Below are 19,004 nucleotides of genomic sequence, written 5' to 3'. Positions count from 1 at the left end.
TAAAAGACCAAAAAACAGTTCTCACAGGATATTGCTCTGTGTGAAATGTGATGTTTAGTGCCTTAAAACTCTTAACAGAATATAGAAAAAAAACCTAACAATTAATGTGAAGTACTGATTTACTGACTAGCTTTATCAATTACACAGTATATCAAGGTCACAAGATACACATCCATTAAGAGCTTACTAATTAAGCAACATACAAATGTATTCATGTATGTATCTACAAAATGCAAGATAGAAGAACGACAAATATATATAAACACTAGTATATAAAACATTTCTGCTAACACAAAAAGCGACAACATCTAGTGTGTTCGATGTTTTTTCTACGTTCAGTTATGGCTAAATGCCGTTTTTCAACGGTTTTGCAGCTGGTTAACGGCGGTAAATGAACCTAACAACTGATTCGCGAGTCTGTACCAGAAATGACCTGTTGTGTCAGAAGAGAAAGGTGAAGTAAGCACATTTGCCTACTCTTTTCCTTTCACTTCAGAGCCCTGTGCTAACCTGGCGTGCTCTTTATAGTAAGACTATTTCCAGTAATTATTTCTTTGGCAACAAATGATACAGTATTAGCAATTATTCCACACAGCAGAAAAATACAATACATGCAAACATAGCAAAAATACGAGAATCGTATCTTGGATGAAAAATGATCAGATTCATAAAAAAAATCTAATCTGTTTACATCTCAAATTGAGCCATAATGAAAAATGCATAGTGAAATATAAACCCCTTTCAAATAATGTATATCGTGGACAAGGCCAGAAACCGCTGGTTTGAGCCCTCGGTCACTGGGATCAATTCACACGCTATTGTGAGAAAACAACTCGAGACAAATCAACGGACTTTCTACCAATAACATAACGAAAAAAAAAAACCTACATGAATAATTCTATAAAGAGACGTATTCCATTGTCTAAAATCGCCTGGTAGACAGAAATGCGACAAAATGCATGGATGTAGCGGCTAAAGCGAGACTTAGACGACTGATTGTAACCCTGTATCTATATTATAGAAATGAAACTAAATAAAATACAAAACGTAGTTTATCAACGCCTCTGTAGACGATAAACTGTGTTTCTAGAACAGTAGTGTTCCTACTTCCAATATAGTCTGTAAGAAGTGTTACTAGTAAATATGTTATGTCAACAACTTCCCAGGTAGGCTTTAAAATGAGTCTCTAATAAAGATGATTGTAGATATAGTGCACCAAATTCAAAGGCAGGCTTTAAAATGAGTCTCTAGTAAAGATGATTGGTCTACATGTATAGATATAGTGCACCAAATTCAAAGGCAGGCTTTAAAATGAGTCTCTAGTAAAGAAGATTGGTCTATATGTATAGAAATAGTGCACCAACTTCCAAGGTAGGCTTAAAGAGTGTTTCTAGTAAATGTGTTATGTCTATAGAAATGTGCACCAATTTCCTATGTAGGCTTTAAGAAGTATTTCTAGTAAATCTGACATTTCTATTAAAAATACTGCGCCAACTTTCTCTGCAGGCTTTTAAAATGTGTTTCTTTTAAATCTATTAGGTATTTAAATTCATCTGTAGGCTGTAGAATGTGTGTCAGTCTATAAAATGTAGAGCATCAACTTCGAGTGTAGACTAGAAAAAGCTTTTCTATGGGAATTTCTTCATTTCTTCCACTTTCTGATTCACTCTGTATAAGCACAGCCCCAGGATGAACACTATAACAACAACTATCATGATGGCCATTATCAGCGCTTCTAAAATGTAACCAGAAATAACAGTAGTATTAATTTCCAACTTGTGGAAAAATATTTTTTTCTTCGTAAATCTTATTAAAAAGCTAAATAGTAAATACTTGTAAGTGCTGATATTGTGATATGCACATATATTATAATTTGTTGATTAAGAGCACAGAAAATGATGCTATATGACGATTTAAAACGATATTTATAACTATTATTATTAATATCATCATCATCATCATCATTTAATTTATTACTATTATCATTATTATTATTATTATCATCATTATTGTTCTTTCTCATTGAGTTGAAAGATGACTTTGAAAAATCACAACAGAAGGTGCCTGTGTAGAAGTGCATTTACTATGTGTTTTTTATAATAAATGGTAGCTCGAACTTCTATATTACCTTTATTGAACGTATTCGGAACAATTCTGTGAACATCATGCTGGACTTGAGATAATATTGCATCAATTTCATCCTTCGCAGTTCTAATTGTAGAAATGTGCTCACTGAATTCTTCAACCTTTTGTTTTATATCTTTGTTGACAACTGCATTCAAGTTCTCCAGTGATTCTTGGACTAGACTGAAATTTCTTTGGGATGTGTCTTCTACATCTTTCAAAGTTGTAAGAAGCTCTTTCATTTTGACTTTTACAGATTCGTCCATTTTCTTAAATGTATCCCTATATTCGCCTTGTTGTTTGTTTGACTTTTGTTCCATCTGTTCCAGATTTTTTGTCATTTCGTTAATTTTATCATCAAGTTGCTTTTCAAGACGGTCAATCATGACTTTCTGCTTCTTTGGCTCTATCGTTTCGACTAATTGCATGAGTTGATTTTGTTTCAGTAAAAGTTCATCTACAGTAATTTTAAGAGCTTCGAGTTGCTCCGTAAAATCCGCAGACGGTACTCCTGTGTCTAACTCAGAATACTGTGACTGACTTTTTGTCCTTCTTGTTTCATCCACGAGATTTTCGTGCTGAATTTCTAAGTGTTTCAGATTCCTTCTAAGTGTAGCAATATCTTGTCGCAATGTGTCGACGTCTTCATGTGAAGGACCAGATCGAAGACAACACTGGACTAGACCACGGTTTGCAGCTACAACCAGGAAGAATAACCTGAAAATTAAATTTATGTCACATAGGAAACAATATGATATAAACCATAGAACAATCATTACCATTATGGCAAATTGTTGTGTATTTGATTGATCTTCACATTAATTAAATGGACACAAAAATGTCAGCATGTCGGGTTATCTTAATCGGAAGGCGAAAAGCTCGAACCCCAGTCGAGTTAAAAGCTTTTCGTAACAGCTTGACAGAAAAATGTGTCATTACTAATTTTTCCTCCGCCCTCTGAATCAGGGTACGTTACTCGGACAAAACAAGTCAGTACTGGTTAAGAATACAATAAAGTTGCTTTTCAAAACTGGAATGTTAAAATGGTATGTTAAACACAAATAGAATTACTAGAAATGCCAAAACATAGTGGACAAAAAAAAATCTTACAATAACGCAGCTGCAGCAGACATTGTGTCGGATATCCTGGTAAGTACTGAAAGCTATACAAAGCTACAAAATATCGTCTTGGTTGTCATGTAAGTTTACCTGAAAAGAGATAATGTAACTATGTTAAAAATGTCCCGTCGCATAGAGCAAACCATTATTTTGATTTATCAAGCAAAAGGTATGTAGCAAATGTTTAGCATTTAAGGTAGTTCAGCACGTTTGATTAACATGAAGTGGTGTCGTAACGTCATTTAAATCCAGACTACGTATCACAATATATATGTATTTCCTTTTCGCACTTTACGTGCCTTTCGTGAATTAAATCAGAAAGTCGATAGACTAAATTATTGATGGATTTGTCAAACTAAAGACTGCAAAATGTAAGTTGATTTATTATTGAAATTTAAGCAGAAATTGGAAATCAGACCTCGATGTACACGTCATGTTCCAGATATACGTATTTACCGCTAAAGTAGTATCTAAAATATTGGCATACAGTGGCCTATGTAAAGGGTGGAGGAATAAAAGTGACGAATAAAAGTGACGTCAAACGGCCATGTAAATCTAAGATAGCTGTTTAAGATTATATGAACATTTGAGTTAAAAAGAGCTTGTGAATATATAGAGTTAAGGTTTATACCAAGGTGGCTTGTGGACAAGATTAGTATCTCAAGCACACGGCGTATGCCCATATTTGCAGGGGTCTCTGATCCATATACTCATCCTATGTCGAGTGGTCCGTGAACGTTTTTGGTTTGAAACGTAGCTGGATCGGCTTGATATTTAGTTAATTTAAAATTCAAACAATCATTTACAAATCGTTGGTCAAACTAACCAGAAGCATGGAAACATGAGAAAAAAATATTATACAGGTCTTTATATCAGTCAAAAGTAAATAGCTTAAGAAGAAGTCTATATACATTTTAATAATAAGTAACGCTCACAATCTGACTAAGTACTTTATCTTCTAAACGAAGATCTGAGAATGACCCGTTGACATTCATATTTCTGTATTTCAAAAATCTATTTTTATTTGAACCAGTCAGACGATTCCTTTCAATAAGCGTTTAACTGAATCATCAAAATAACGTCGAATGTCAAAGGGTGAGAAATGTGTGCAGTCATTCCTGGGCTCATACCCGGGACCCCTCGCTTTCAGGGCGAGTGCTTTACCGACTGAGCTAACCGGCTGTCTAACACTTAACGTGACCAAGTCCGTACCGTAACATATGATTTCTCTCAAAACATGAGGGCGTAGTCGCGTTGTGGTCGTCATAAGAATTGTAAGTATGAAAAACTCAGGCCAAATATAGACTTTTTTAACTTTTACTTTCATTTATAAAATGTTGACAGCAAGGCTTTGATTTGGCTAGCGGAAGGGTAGTCAGAACGAAGCTATCAATAGCACGTCTTCAGATCCTAAGCGTAGCGTAATTGGAGATGTACATATGTCAGACTGACGTGACACGTAGAATAAATAATACCTGGCAACCGTGATACGGGTGGCATAATGTTGCCAGAGGTCTATTATACCACGTGTGTTAATTGTTAAACAGTCAGCACTACTGCCCTTCTTTCGGTAATTTGGACAATAGATAGGTTTTGATTAATAAAATAAATCGGAAGGATAACACGAAATAAGCAAAAATGTAAGGACTCCATCTGGCGAATTGTTAAGAAAAAACAAGAACCTATACATTTTATTTGGCCGTTTGGTTGAATATAGGTAAATCTACAACTATAAAAAAGTTTGCTTAAAATCTACAGTGTGGACCGACTTCTATACGTGAAAATGCCACCAAAAGAGATTTTCCCATAGAAAACCATTACGAAAACTGACCGGAGAACATTTTTTTTTTTCAAATCGGGCTAAAAAAGAATCAAGCACAAGATCCAATTATTTCATTAGCTAAATTTCCTTCAGATATAAAAGAATAATGATTTGAAAAAAATATGTCAAAATAAAATTCTACATTGTAGAGCGATATTTTTTTCAAAGGTGCAGAACTACTTTAAGCGCGTACAAACCATTTTATCATATCGATCAGTTGTGTCTCTATACTTCTAATTATCTTTCACTTCAAACTCAGTTTAATCTACATAATGTTGACACAGTGGGGGATTTTTCATAATCTGCTGTTTTTCGTGTCAATATAAGATCTGTTATTTTTAATCTTATGTACGTGTATATATACTGAAATGGAAATATACCATGAAATATTACTGAACTCTAAAGTTATGCTGTTTAATGCACCAATATGTTGGGAATGACTGCTACGACAACAATCATCGTTATTGATTTCAGTAGATCTAATAATGTTATCTTTTTTCAGTTAATAGTTTTCAATGTAAAATGTATTAAATACTAGCATGTGTTGTAACATAATCAAAATTGAATGTAGAAAACATGTGTCTACTTACACGGCGGACAGAGCGATACGATGTAAATCCGTTCCCGACAGTGACTGTTAAAATTATTTATCAATATTCAATAATCTCGAGTTAATTCATCACAATATATTCACCGTATCAAAAAGTTCTTTGTTTCACACAAAAGCATATTATAATCAGAAAATCAGAAACTATATTTAGATTCAACGTGTAATTCACATTCTTCTTACATGACTGGAAATCCAACTTTCGAAATAAAAAGTAGGGTAAACCAGACGCGGATCCGGTAAGTGGTATAGGTGTCACTCCCTCAACTGTTTAATCCAGTGGAACTCATTTCAGGAAATGTCAGGCTTGCAATACATGATATCAGTAGTAAAGAGGGGCGGGCGGCCTTAAGCAAAATTCTTTCTTTTCATGTAGAAGTTTACAAGGACATCGGGCACTTTAGAAACTGAGGTGGTAACGTTACATATTAAACATCCGTTAAAACTATATGCTATAATCAGACAGTCCCACATTGAGCGTGCGGGTGTGGGGCGGCGGAGATGTGTACGTAAGCTTTGTTCCCCACACCATCCTCTGCAACGTTTGGTTCCACGGTAAAAATGGAAATGCTAAAACAGATCCTATTTTTTAGAGTAGATAGATGTAAAGGTATTTAATGTTAACAGAACAGTATAATTGGCAATGTGAAAAATTCTTTTTCCTTTAGTCTTTTAATTTTATTTATTTATTTATTTATTATTTTTTTTTGTTTAAGGATTTTTTATATTTGATTGCATAGTTTCCCCGTTTCCTAGACCTCAAAACACCCACCGCCTTGTCCAAAGAAGACGCATTTACGCCCATTCATAGGTGAAGCGATAGGGGACACCAAATGCTCAGAAATATTATTAAAACTTCTCTAATTACTATGTTGCCGTCTTTGGAAAACTATCCATAATTATATCTGTTATTGTTAGCAGCTTGTATTCTTAAAGAATGTAGAAGTTTTTCAATAGCAGTTTCTTATTATACTTAATGGGTTTCAAAATGTATACAATATAAGATGTCATATATAAATCTCCTTTCAATATGAATGTATTGTTATAACTTGATTTCAAAGTTCTTTCATAATAAGAAGTTTATTTACGTTCTTTCAGAAGGTCAGAGACCCGTGAGGAATAACAAAACATATATACAAATATGGCGATACAGTAAATATGATATAACCGAAAAGCATCAAAACATATAACATATTACATGTGATTATATAATTAAATTATCACTTTTAGACATGTGTTCAACAGCGTCAACAAATTAATACAAATACATTGCATATACTATAACTACAAGTTCTTGTGTTATAAAGTACATAAGCGAGTATAACTGACAAGAACTATATAATTATGTTTCTAGTTGATGTAAGAATATGCAAGTCATATGCAAGTTATATCTTTCTTTACGACTACAACATGTTCTTGTATTTAAACTAACCTAGTCACATTTTTACAAGTTCATATACTAGTGTTAATTAAAAGTATGCATCAAGGATACATAGATGATACAAACAACGAAACATTATTTACTATAAATGAAACTAACACACATATATGGAAAATTATACATTTTCGTTTTTGTTGTTAGAAAATTCGTAAAAGTTTGCAGTCGGTCAAGCCTTATTCGTGTAACAACGTAACCATTAATGACACTGGTAGATAATATGTTTAAATTAATTGTAGTATAATTTAGATTATCTCAATTTTGCATTTTACTTGTTTTTAGATAGAAATAAAAGAGGATTCAAATGTAAGTTATTTCATTTAAATATGATGTTTAATATTACATTTTAATATTATAAATTTGTTATGTTCTAGCTGTACACAAAGCTCATGTGCTTAACTAAATTGTTCCTTTTTAATATACGATCATTTATATGCAAAATTAACACCATATCTCTATAAGGATCCGTTTGCGAGAAATACTCTCAATTAAAAGCATGTTTACATGCAATTTGCGTCGGTGTTGAATAAAAGGATTAATCACTTATTACTAAGTTAATAAAATATTTTTGAAAAGGATCTCGAGTGCACCGTGACGATGGTTAACCACCATGATATTTATTCACTGTCCCTGACCTTTCTGGGTTGCAGTTTTGCTCGAGTCGTGCAACTGGCCTTCAGATGGTAGATTTTTTCTATACTAGTAGTACTTTTTCTTCAAATTGTATATATTGTTAATTATATCAAAAGCGATTTCCATGTTATGTTGACGTAAATCGTAACAACTTCATGATTTTATTTGGTAGAATATTTCTGTCATTCGCGTCGGTATAGCCGGTTATTCAGTGTGAACACGTACCAGGTTATTGCGGTATGCTGTTAGGCTTAATATGATAATTATTGTATGTATAATCTAGCGTTATCTCAACTTGCGTTGTGTCATATTTATTGTTTTTAGGCATAGAAGATATAAAGAGGGATTAAATGTAAGTTCATTTATAGTTAATCATTGACTGTTTTATATGTACATTATTACATAAAGTTATGCATTTTGTTCTGATAGTTTTATTAGCTGATGAACTGAAGAGAACCTCTATGTTGCTTAACTAAATTTGTTACTGTTGTGTAATATACGAACATGTTCATATTAGTGAAGAAATTAAGCAGCCATTACTCTCTTTTTAAGGTATAGGTCCATGTTTCGGAGAAAACAGTTCAAACGTCATCAAATCATAGAAAGAAAGCATTGTTTTACATGAAAATTTTACAGCATATAAAACATTTATATCTTTCTACAAAGCCTTTGTCAATTTATTCATATATATATTGAATTCTGGAAAGGGATTGCATGAAGGGGCCACACTTCTAGACAGTCAAGCGCCTTTAAAAACTCACCATTTTTAAAAAAAGCTGTTACATGTCTTCGTTTTGATGCATTTGCAACATCGCACGAGTGTTTAAACTTTACATAATTAGGTAAAACATCGTTTTTGACAATTGTTTACATTTTTACATTTATTTCTTTACCAATGGCATTCTTTTTTAAAGGGGGGCGAGGAGGGTGGGGGGACTCATTAAGAATATTTTAAGTATCCAACTCTGTGAGACAGAACAGTAAAACATGTATTGGGCAGATAAGTTGTGTGTCAAGATGCTGTTCATTCACTAAAAATCTATTGCTTTGTGATGTACTGCTAAACCTACAGTAATCAACTTCCAGACTGAAAGTCCGATGGCAATGAGAGCAATCCGAGTGAAACAGTTTGGTGGACCTGAAGTTCTTCAACTGGAAGAAAGTGTGGCTGTGCCTATACCTTCAGACACGCAGGTAACGTTCGTTCGGTTGGAAAAAAAGTTTAATTACGAGTGTAACATTACACACAGAGGTAACGTTTGATGGGGTGGAAGAAAGTGTGACTGTGCGTGTAACTTCAGAAACACAGGTAACGTTTGATCGAGTGGAAGAAATCATGGCTGTACCTAAACCTTTAGACACGCAGGTTACATTCGATCGAGTGGAAGAAAGTGTAACTATGCATATACCTTCAGACATGCAGGTAATATCCACGCAAGAGAAAGAAATAGAGGATGTGCCTATACCTTCAGACAGGCAGGTAACGTTCATTCAAGTGGACACTGTGCCAGTACCTTCAGATACGCACAGGTTCAATCAAGAGAAAGATTGTGTGACTATGCACGCAGATAACGTTCAAAAGAGTGGAAGGAAGCGTGATTTTGCAGAACTTTTGTTCTAAGCTACACATTTAAACGCAGAACTCGAGTGTTGACTCTATATTTGGATGTAACGCATTTGTACGATGAATATTTATCTGTATCATTTTATGATAAATCAACTGGCATTTGTACGATATGCTTATCATGTCCAGTAGTGGGTTTTTCATAAATCCACAATATAATAAGTAGACACTATTCGATTGTGTGTGCATGTGTGTATGTAAACTTATTTATAGTCGCCACCGGTGACCCATATGGGCGGCTCCTCCAGAAGACTGTAGTAATGTTAGTAGAAGGATAGTGCAAGATACAGAAGACGCTCCAATTCCAGAAGCTTACCTCATTCTTTAGCGTGCCAAGTGTAAAGCACCTATTCACGAGACTGTTATCCCAATGTTAGTACTTTTCAGTTGGAGGAGCGGGGGCCCGAACTCACGACCCCTGGTTTCGTAGTCAAACAGTGTTACCACTGGACCACTGCGTCCGCTCTATGTATTCGCTTGACAATGATGTTCAATATTTATAGGTATTGGTTCAAGTTCGAGCGGCGGGTATAAATCCCGTGGACACGTACATCCGGTCTGGTACATATCAGATGACAAATCTACCTTACACTCCTGGTCGTGACGGGGCTGGAATTATAAAAAAAGTCGGATCTAAAACTACCAAATTTAAGGTAAGCACCGTGGCTGAGTATCAGTTAACGTTTGACTGGCTTAATTTGTGTTTTCTCGTGTTAATAACGTTAAAAGTAATAAAATTACGAGTACCCTACTTAAATCAGCAGACCAGTCCAAATACTTAAGTGTCACTATAAGCAAGGATCTCAACTGGGTCCCCCACATTAACAATATTACCTCCAAGGCCAATAATACCCTCCGCTTTGTTAAAAGAAATGTCAAAACCAATAACACACAGGTCAAAGAAACTGCTTATAAAACATACGTCCGTCCCCAGGTAGAGTACTGTTCTACAGTCTGGTGTCCTTGGCAGAAATTTTTGATAAATAAAGAGAAATGGTCCAAAGGTCAGCTGCCCGTTATGTAAAAAATGACTACAGTTACACCGGTAGTGTCACAGACATAATCAATACCCTCAAATGGAAAACACTCGAACAACGTAGAAACCATGCCTCCCTGATCATGTTCTATAAAATAAGATCCAACCTTGTAGTAGTGGATAACCATCACCTCCTCCCTACTAGAAATCTTAATTATCTAATCCCCATTCTAAGACCAACTACCATGTACATCCTTCTTCCCAAGGACCATCAGGCTATGGAACAGTCTTCCAATATATTCCAGTCAAGTTCGAGTCTACCAATTTTTGTTGGTAGACTTGACTCATGCTCTCTGTAGACCGATGTATACTGTTTTTAACCTTAGATCTGTAGATCTTTTATCTTTGCAGTACATGTATATGCTATATATACTTTTAACCCCCATGCACATAACATCTCTTTTAAACTAATAACTGCTCCTGACAAGCACCTTCCAAGTGTAATCAGTGTTGATTTTATGGCAGTATAAAGTTGCAGTTGAAGTATGGGTTGTTGTGTTACAGTGACAGCTAAGCCTAATTGGTGAATTTCCATCTTTCCCGACAAGCTTACCTGATGATTTATCATCCAGTCATCGGGGGAAAAGGTTGACTGATGAACTGCACCACATTGTTGCACTTATCTATTACACGCCTTCCAGCGATCCAGGGTCATCATGACCCTCTTGTTATACTATCATTACCGCAATATTTTCAGCCTGGTGATCGGGTGTATTTCCTGTTTAATGCATCCGGCAGCTATGCGCAGTATGTTGCTGTCGAGGAAGGTATGGTAGGGCATCTAGCAGATTATCTAACCCTTGAACAAGGCGCAGCAATTGGTATACCATACTACACAGCGTTTAGGGCACTGTCCATAAAGTAAGTGTACGGTTTAAAACACCATTGTAATTTTTATATAATATATTTTTGGTGGGGTAGCGGGGTTATTTATATAATTGAAGATACACTTATTTTTGCGCTGAAAAGTAAATATTGCAATATTGTAAAAATCTTTACCAATTACCTAGAGAGTCTTCTTAATTCACGAAAGGGTGATACCATACTGATATAGGTCCAACATATTTTTCGGTGGGGATCTGTATTCTGTTATTCAACTGAAACATACAAATTTGGCTGGTGTACTACTTTTTGTCTGTACCTATTATAAGACGAGTCTTTTAACATCACGGAAGATTAATACAGTACCCATTTTCGAGCCACAATATTCTACTGTAGAGAATTAGTGCCAGATGGGTTTTTTATTAACTCGAAATTTCGATTAATAAATTACATGCACCTGACACTAATTCTCTGTCGTAACATCTTTTTAAATGTGACAGCTTGAATTGCGTTTGTGTTATTTTCAGGGCTCGGGACAAATTCAAAGCGGGGAACACAGTTTTGGTTCATGGCGCTAGCGGTGCTGTAAGTTGTTTTCTGTATAGGACGTTCTAAAGTTTCTGATGTTTTCATTGTACTAGAATAATATGAATTAAGGCACCGCCTAGCGTGGGGATTTGTCTTTTTTATAACTACTTACAAGGAAATATTCAACACCCAAAAGAAACTAACAGTGAAGTTTACATTTAGTGTCATCATACCTATTACAGCGAATATCATACCTTGCATAATTTACGGGAAGCCGTGACGGTGACGTCATTCAGCGTTCTCGCACTGGCTTTAGGATATTTTTGTTGGTTTGTTTGCACTCCACGCAGAAACTTGACGGCCTTTACACTTCCTTACTGTTTTAAAAGTGTTTTTCGTTTGCATGTACAGTTTTCATTACGAAAAAGAAGTAAAAGAATCATGTTGGCCCGGTTTACGAATTTATGTGACTGATTCGGGGTGCTCGGATGTTCATGCAGACAACCAGTCTGCGGTGTGTATATAAACCGGAACCGGAAAACATCGAAAAAATTGCCTCAGTATATGCAGAGAACACAGACGAATAACTATATACGGACGTTACCGTCTCGGGGATTTTCATCCCCGGCGCTTCGCGCCGTGGATAAATCCCCTATAATGCTGTATTCTTGCATAAAAACTACTTTTTTACTGGATCCGCCTATGTATTAACGGGAGAAAAATTGTGTGCAAACCAGGCAATTCACGTGCTGTTAATACATGATTTTTATTTTTGAAATGCTTTGTCAGGGATACATAAAATTATGTATTTCAGCGCTGACTGACATCTGGTATCTGCGTCTTGATTCTTCCATAATATTCTCTTATTGTAGCATAAAAGATGCAATCTAATCCATAGTATGTTTTCCTGTATCGGTTACCAAAACCAAACGCACTACCCCCAAAAATGTACGTACTCGCTCCACCCCTTGTTTACACCTCTTAGAAGTTGGAGTCGCTTCATTTTTTGTTGATAACCGTGACTATATACACTGTGGGGAATCACATGATCAAAATTCCTGTCATGATAAGATATGAAATTTAAACATAGCCTATCATGTGACTAATGAAAATGGTTAAATTATCTTGTAGTTGACAATAATGATAGATATCCCGTAATAACAAACACTAAGGAAAATAATAAGTATTAGTTTCTTGAAGTGTTCCAGATAATAAGAAGGTGATTGTGATTGAAATCTATGTAGTTTTAGGATACATGTATGTTGGCATATGATAGACTATATTTTAGATTTACAGCAAAAGATTCTTCAATATTATCCCATATTATTCATAAATTCATTTTGGTTTAGAGGTTATTTTCATCATGTGATTCCCCGCAGTGATATATAAGGACTGTGTGTAACTTGCGCAATGGTTTGTTTTTAGGATTCATTTTAATGATTTTAGTAAGTATCAGTCGGATTGTTTTTATCTAATTTCGCGAAGAATTCGGATAAAACATTTGAAAGCTTGACACTACGATCGTACACACCCGTACTCTAAATATGTTCGTACTCAAAATAAATCCAATGTAAAGTTGTGTTCCTGTTAACCATTATGGAAAAGTATGGGTAATTTTATGTTTGTATAATAATTACAGCTAAAAAAATGGTTAAAAACGTTCATTACATGCTTTTGGAAGTGTTGTTGATTTCTGGGCCCTGGTTATGGATATTTAAAACATGTTTACCGATTCAAAGAACAACAGAATGGTAATTAAAACATGTACCGGAATCATAAAGTTATCACATATGAAAACAATGCATTTAGTTGTCGTGTAATGTTTTATTGTTTTTTTATGCAAGAATAGCGACAATACACGTTTGTTATGTGTATTAACGTCCGCAAAAAATGTGTATTATCCCTACAATATACTTGCCTGTGTAGAACAGGATTTTTCTAACTTCACCTGAAGGACAGCGGAAACTAAGAAATCGAACGTTTCTTGTCCACGTTGTGCCAGCTGTCTAGCAGGATCTTAATCGTTGCTTAACGTTTTCAAAGATAGTCGTATATTTAGTGTATGACGTCATAATCATGACTATTCAATTGTCTTTCCAATAAAAGATAAAGTGATCTACTACCTTGACAACCGGACTGGAGATTCCGAGGGTTTCGTAGGTACTGGAAAATTCCATCTTACGGCATCAGGGAGACAGAATGATGTATCATATACTTCTGTTTGTAAATGACATCGTAACGAATTACATGCATGTCAGAGATTCCTTTTAAATCTTCATCTTTTATACAGAACGGAATAACCCTGTACAAAGTCCTTTTTATTATTTTGTGTGTTCTATTATTTGTAAAATATGAACGTAGTTGATATTTGAAATATCCGCTCTTTGGTAAAGGTTTGGCGGCAACTCGATGGAGATACATCAGCACATCAACTCTTACAGCATTGAATGGCCCTTAGTCATTATCATACAATGACTGTGTATGTCTACATTTTGAAATCATAGTCGTGACATCCCTTATAAATATGCGATATAACCCACGGTCTATATGGCTAGAGCAAAGCACGCACATATGCGGGGAGACAATCTACGACCTGTAGCGCCTCCCGAGCTATATAATCCAAGTACAGATCAATGTACTTGCAGAACAATGCATGCTATAACGTACTGTATACTGTAGAAATGTTTTCCTACCATAATATTTTTGTGTATTTTGTAAGAAATTCCAAAATGCGAGGTCGTAAGCCTAATTTGGTTTCTTAGAGACTTGACATATCTAACGAGTTTTGATTTTATTCTGTAGGTTGGTCTTGCCAGTGTACAGTTTGCCGTGTCACGTGGTCTAACTGTTTATGGCACAGCGGGGTCCCAGGAAGGCATCCACTTGGTACTCGAACATGGAGCAACAGCGGTTTACAACCACCGGGATGAGGGATATATTGATAAAATGAAGGTGACTCTTTTTTGGCAAAATTTTAAATGCAGTTAATGACTTACTTCATTTAATACTTAAACCAAAGCCTTACAACACATATATTTTAATATGAACAAATTAGCTTACCTGTCATTTGTTATTTTGAAAATATCTGTAATATTGTGGAAATTACTTTTTTTTCTTCAAAATTAAGCGTAAATCTTGATTAGTATGTTCTAATAACACATCAAATTTTCAAAATTATTGATTTTGTTGAAATTGCAAAACCATATCTGATATCAACAGCGATTGTTCTAACCGTACTCTAAATTTCAAAAATCGTACTTTCAATATATTTTAAGATGCGGGCAAAATAACAAGTGGTGGGCAGCTGTTCAGTATATATGCAAAAGGTCTTGTTAAGCTAGGTGGTTCAAAATTAAATGTCTTTTTAATTATTTGCCACAGGCTGCAATGAATGGAAGTGGGCCAGATATTATCGTTGAAATGTTAGCCAACGTGAATCTTGCAACCGACATGACGTTGGTTAACAGAAATGGAATAATTGTGGTTAGAATTCTGTTATTTATTTATTTATTTATTTATTTATTTATTTAACTATTTATCTTGTTGACTACTGAAAAAATAAGAAGGGTATTAATACTTTTAGGATGTGAATAAAAACGGTAGAACTAAGCGGAAAAATTTGGCGTGTCTCAGTCTTCGTTCATCTCCTTTACATCGCTTGAATTGTTTTAATAATAATTACAATGTAATTATAGCAATAATAATAATGATAATAATAGATATGATAATGATAATGATAATAAAAATAACAATAATAATAATAATAATGATAATAATAAAAACGATAATGATATTGTCACTGCAATTTAGTGTTAAATGTGTCAAGAAATGACCGAATAACTTTTCTACCACCAGGTTGTCGGATGCCGAGGAAATGTTGAAGTAAACCCGAGACTTGCCATGCAGAAAGAATTTATTGTAACAGGATTCGCACTTCCTAACGCTGCTCAGGTATGCACGATCACATGATCATACTCCACCAGTCCCACAACCGGATGATATATTATATTTCCGATGGTACATAGTGTAAGTAAGTACGCGAAATGAAGCATTTTGTGGCAGAACATACGGAGAGCATATTCCGGTTTAAAAATCCAAGTTTCAAGTCCAGTTTTTTGATTTTGCGGAAAGCCATTGCATATTTGTCCATAGATAGACTGAAGTTCTGAATCGTCATTTGTGCGAGTTATTTATCGCGTGGTCACGAGATAGTAAAATGTGGGAACGAGAAATTGGTGACAGCGAGATAGTAACCATAATCTCGTGACTACGGGTTAGTTATCACGTGGTCAAAACTGGTCACGAGTTACTACTTCAGTCCCATGAATGAGTATCCCATGGCCAGAAACTTGAACAAGACAGTATTGCTTGGTTACAGGTTAATTGTCACGTGTCACTGTAAGATTAGTTCACCGAGTGGAAGCGTCGAGTTTCTGGGTTCGAGGAATGAGCAATAATTTGATAATGTTTTTATCAGTTCTCTTGATATTGATTCAGGGAGAGTGGACAGAAATGCATGAGTTGATGGCTGAGGGAATGCAGCAACAATGGGTACAGCCGCACATATCCAAGATTTATCCAATGCACGAGGCGACACAGGCACATGAAAATATTATAAAGACAAAAGCTGCGCTGGGAAAAATTATTTTGAAAGTTGAAAATTGAGCATTGTATTTTCTCGTTGTTTATTTTTCGTTTATTTTTCTGAGCATGTTACAAAACATATATGGTTATTGATTTCTGTTTGCGTTAAACCGGCAAACCTTTAAATAACAGTGTATTTCGAAGCTTCGAGTTTGTCTAGCTGCACATTATACTAATATTAATATAGTATATCATGTATTCTTTATACATTTGGTTGCATGTTTCGCCAGTGCAACACAGGGTGCAAACAAATTTTGTTGCAAATTTCGCCAACTTTATAACACAGGTTGCAAACAGATCTGTTGCAAAGTTGAATTTTTAGGTAATTTTATAACACAGAAAAGAAAACAAATTTGGTTGTAACTTTCGCTAATGTTATGAGACAGGTAGCACACAGATTAGGTTTTACATTTCGCCAATTTTATTACACAGGTAGTAAAAAATTTGGTTGCACATTTCGCCAATTTTATAACACAAGTTTTGTATATTTTGCCAGTTTTATAACACAGGTAGCAACAAAGTTGCTATTATATGTTATACATCCTATTAAAGAGGAGTAATGCAATACAAAATGTAGTAATAAAAATAATAAAGGGCGCTAGTATCACTAAAAGTTTCATTTCTTATTAAAGTAAATAAACACCTCCATTGTGCATACAGATATAAGTGCGTACAACACATTTACTTATAATTCGAATCATTCGTTTGAATTTCATTAACTTTTCATATATGCCACAGACCGATTTCCGTAGATTTCGATGATACCGCCCACATAATTAGACAATGCGATAAAAGCAAGAGATGCCACAATCTAATACCAGAATATCAAGAAATAAAGTTTACATTACACTCCTTCTAACAGGTGTTTGAAGTAATTCTGTTATATATCATAATTTCTGGAAACTGTCAGAAATTGTCAGCCTATATTTGGATTATTTACTGCATTTATGGTAGTATGAAGTGTAGCTTTAGAGAGGGATGCAACTGAGAAAAAAACGCAAGTAAGCAGCGTGCCTTAACTCCAACCTTCACAGTGATGGGTTTTAAGAAAAAGTGGGTTCGAAGTAGTGTAAATACAGAAAAGTTAGGTGATAAACCACTCTAATAAAGATAATAATAAACAAGAAATATCTTTAAAAATGATGGTCGGCGAATTGTAATAAGGAAAGAAGTTTATGAATTTTCCATCTAACATTCATCTTTCATCTAACATTTTTCAAATTGCAAAACTAAACACCGCACTTTAACAATTTAAATGATTCTCTTTTAATTTTTCGCAAAGGTTTCGTAGGGTTGCAATTTTGTTTCGTTTATCCTTAGACGAATAATTACAGCAGTAGTTTAATGAAGATTCATGAAGCGGTTCATGAGAAGAGGTCATTAAACGTGTTTATATTTTTAGCTAAATTGGTCCCTATCCCCATTTGTAACAAAATAGCAGGAGACCTTACGATATTGTTACACATCGAATTTGATAAAAATCCATTACATTTTAGTGGTTAATGCGAAGAAAGGCATATCTACTTTTAGCTATAGTGGTCCCTAATAGGGCCCAAGTTCCTATATAAATAAATTTGGAAGAGGACCTTATAATGATGCTCCAGACCAAGTATGACAAAGATCCACCAAGCTGTTTATGAGACGCTGTATAAAGGCATTTCTAGTTTTAGCTCTAGCAGCCCCTAAAAGGGGTTAAATGTCACAGCTGAACAAAGTTGGCTGCGGGCCTAATAAAGATGTTACAAATCAAGTTTGATTAGAATGCATGAGAAAAAATCAATTAAAGGATTTTTTATTTATTTCTAAAATAGGCCAACTGATCCCGCTTTAACAAATGCATATTCGCTATTTATGAATCTTTGGACAATGACGTCACACCTATAAAAAAGTGATGGTCAAGCAAAACATACAATTGTAATTATTTCAATATTTCTGTTTCATAAGCAAAGTTTGACCGTAGTCATATCACATAGATAAACTGTATGCAGCGTACCTTCATTTCAGTGTAATGAGATTCAGTCATTATATAGCATATATATAATAAAACAGATTTCAACTGAGTTCAATATTTGCATACCATACTAAAGAAAAATATTCATATATAATAAATCAGTTAAATAATTTATAACAAATATATCAAAGCAAACAAGTACTCATTTTAATATGCAATCTGAATAAGTCACAAAGGCAAGAAACCTTTTCATATACAGACGACAATTGTAACAAGGAAAATCTTTTAAAAAGCACTTCTCTACATAAAAGACTCTTATCACACCCTTATTCATGTGATACGCAGACCGTATTCAGCTCTTTCTTTAATTTGATATATGTTGGTATTTGAACAGGTTTTTATCATATTTATTAAACTTACTTATCATTTTGAGATATATCAATATTCTTGCTAAATATACTGAGCCAAAGTTAGCTTTAAAACTGTGAACAGCGTCGTTTAGGATAAACGCTTTGTCTACATTTCACTCAGCGTAGCACAATCAACAGAGTGAAAGAAATTGACACTCTCGTCCAATCAGGCAGAGTGTTGCATAAATCTTCCATTTTGATAAATTATCTATAATGCGTTATCAAGTAGTTTGATTTGCAAACTGA

At 34.6% G+C, this 19,004-nt stretch overlaps 2 protein-coding genes across 2 annotated transcripts; one reads left to right on the top strand and one right to left on the bottom strand.

Annotated features, from left to right (window-relative positions):
* Nucleotides 1–105: 105 nt before the first annotated feature.
* Nucleotides 106–5,913, bottom strand: LOC123561159 (nucleoprotein TPR-like). Its single transcript, XM_045353384.2, has 4 exons — nt 5,656–5,913; nt 3,235–3,333; nt 2,129–2,841; nt 106–1,735 (listed from the first exon to the last, which is right to left on the bottom strand). The coding sequence occupies exons 2-4, from the start codon at nt 3,255–3,257 to the stop codon at nt 1,629–1,631; spliced, it is 843 nt and encodes a 280-aa protein (XP_045209319.2). The 5' UTR covers nt 3,258–3,333; nt 5,656–5,913; the 3' UTR covers nt 106–1,628.
* A 2,029-nt stretch (nt 5,914–7,942) lies between these two features.
* LOC123561158 (quinone oxidoreductase-like) lies at nt 7,943–17,146 on the top strand. The gene is made up of 9 exons (XM_045353383.2): nt 7,943–8,095; nt 8,830–8,937; nt 9,871–10,020; nt 11,101–11,264; nt 11,753–11,810; nt 14,556–14,705; nt 15,135–15,236; nt 15,609–15,704; nt 16,251–17,146. Exons 2-9 carry the CDS (start codon nt 8,842–8,844, stop codon nt 16,416–16,418), a joined length of 984 nt encoding a protein of 327 aa, XP_045209318.2. The 5' UTR covers nt 7,943–8,095; nt 8,830–8,841; the 3' UTR covers nt 16,419–17,146.
* Nucleotides 17,147–19,004: the final 1,858 nt, after the last annotated feature.

Source organism: Mercenaria mercenaria, chromosome 10 (assembly GCF_021730395.1).
Source record: "Mercenaria mercenaria strain notata chromosome 10, MADL_Memer_1, whole genome shotgun sequence".
NCBI classification, from domain to species: Eukaryota; Metazoa; Mollusca; class Bivalvia; order Venerida; family Veneridae; genus Mercenaria; species Mercenaria mercenaria.
The sequence above is the reverse complement of the archived record's forward strand: the minus strand, read 5'-3'. Positions and strand labels throughout refer to the sequence as shown.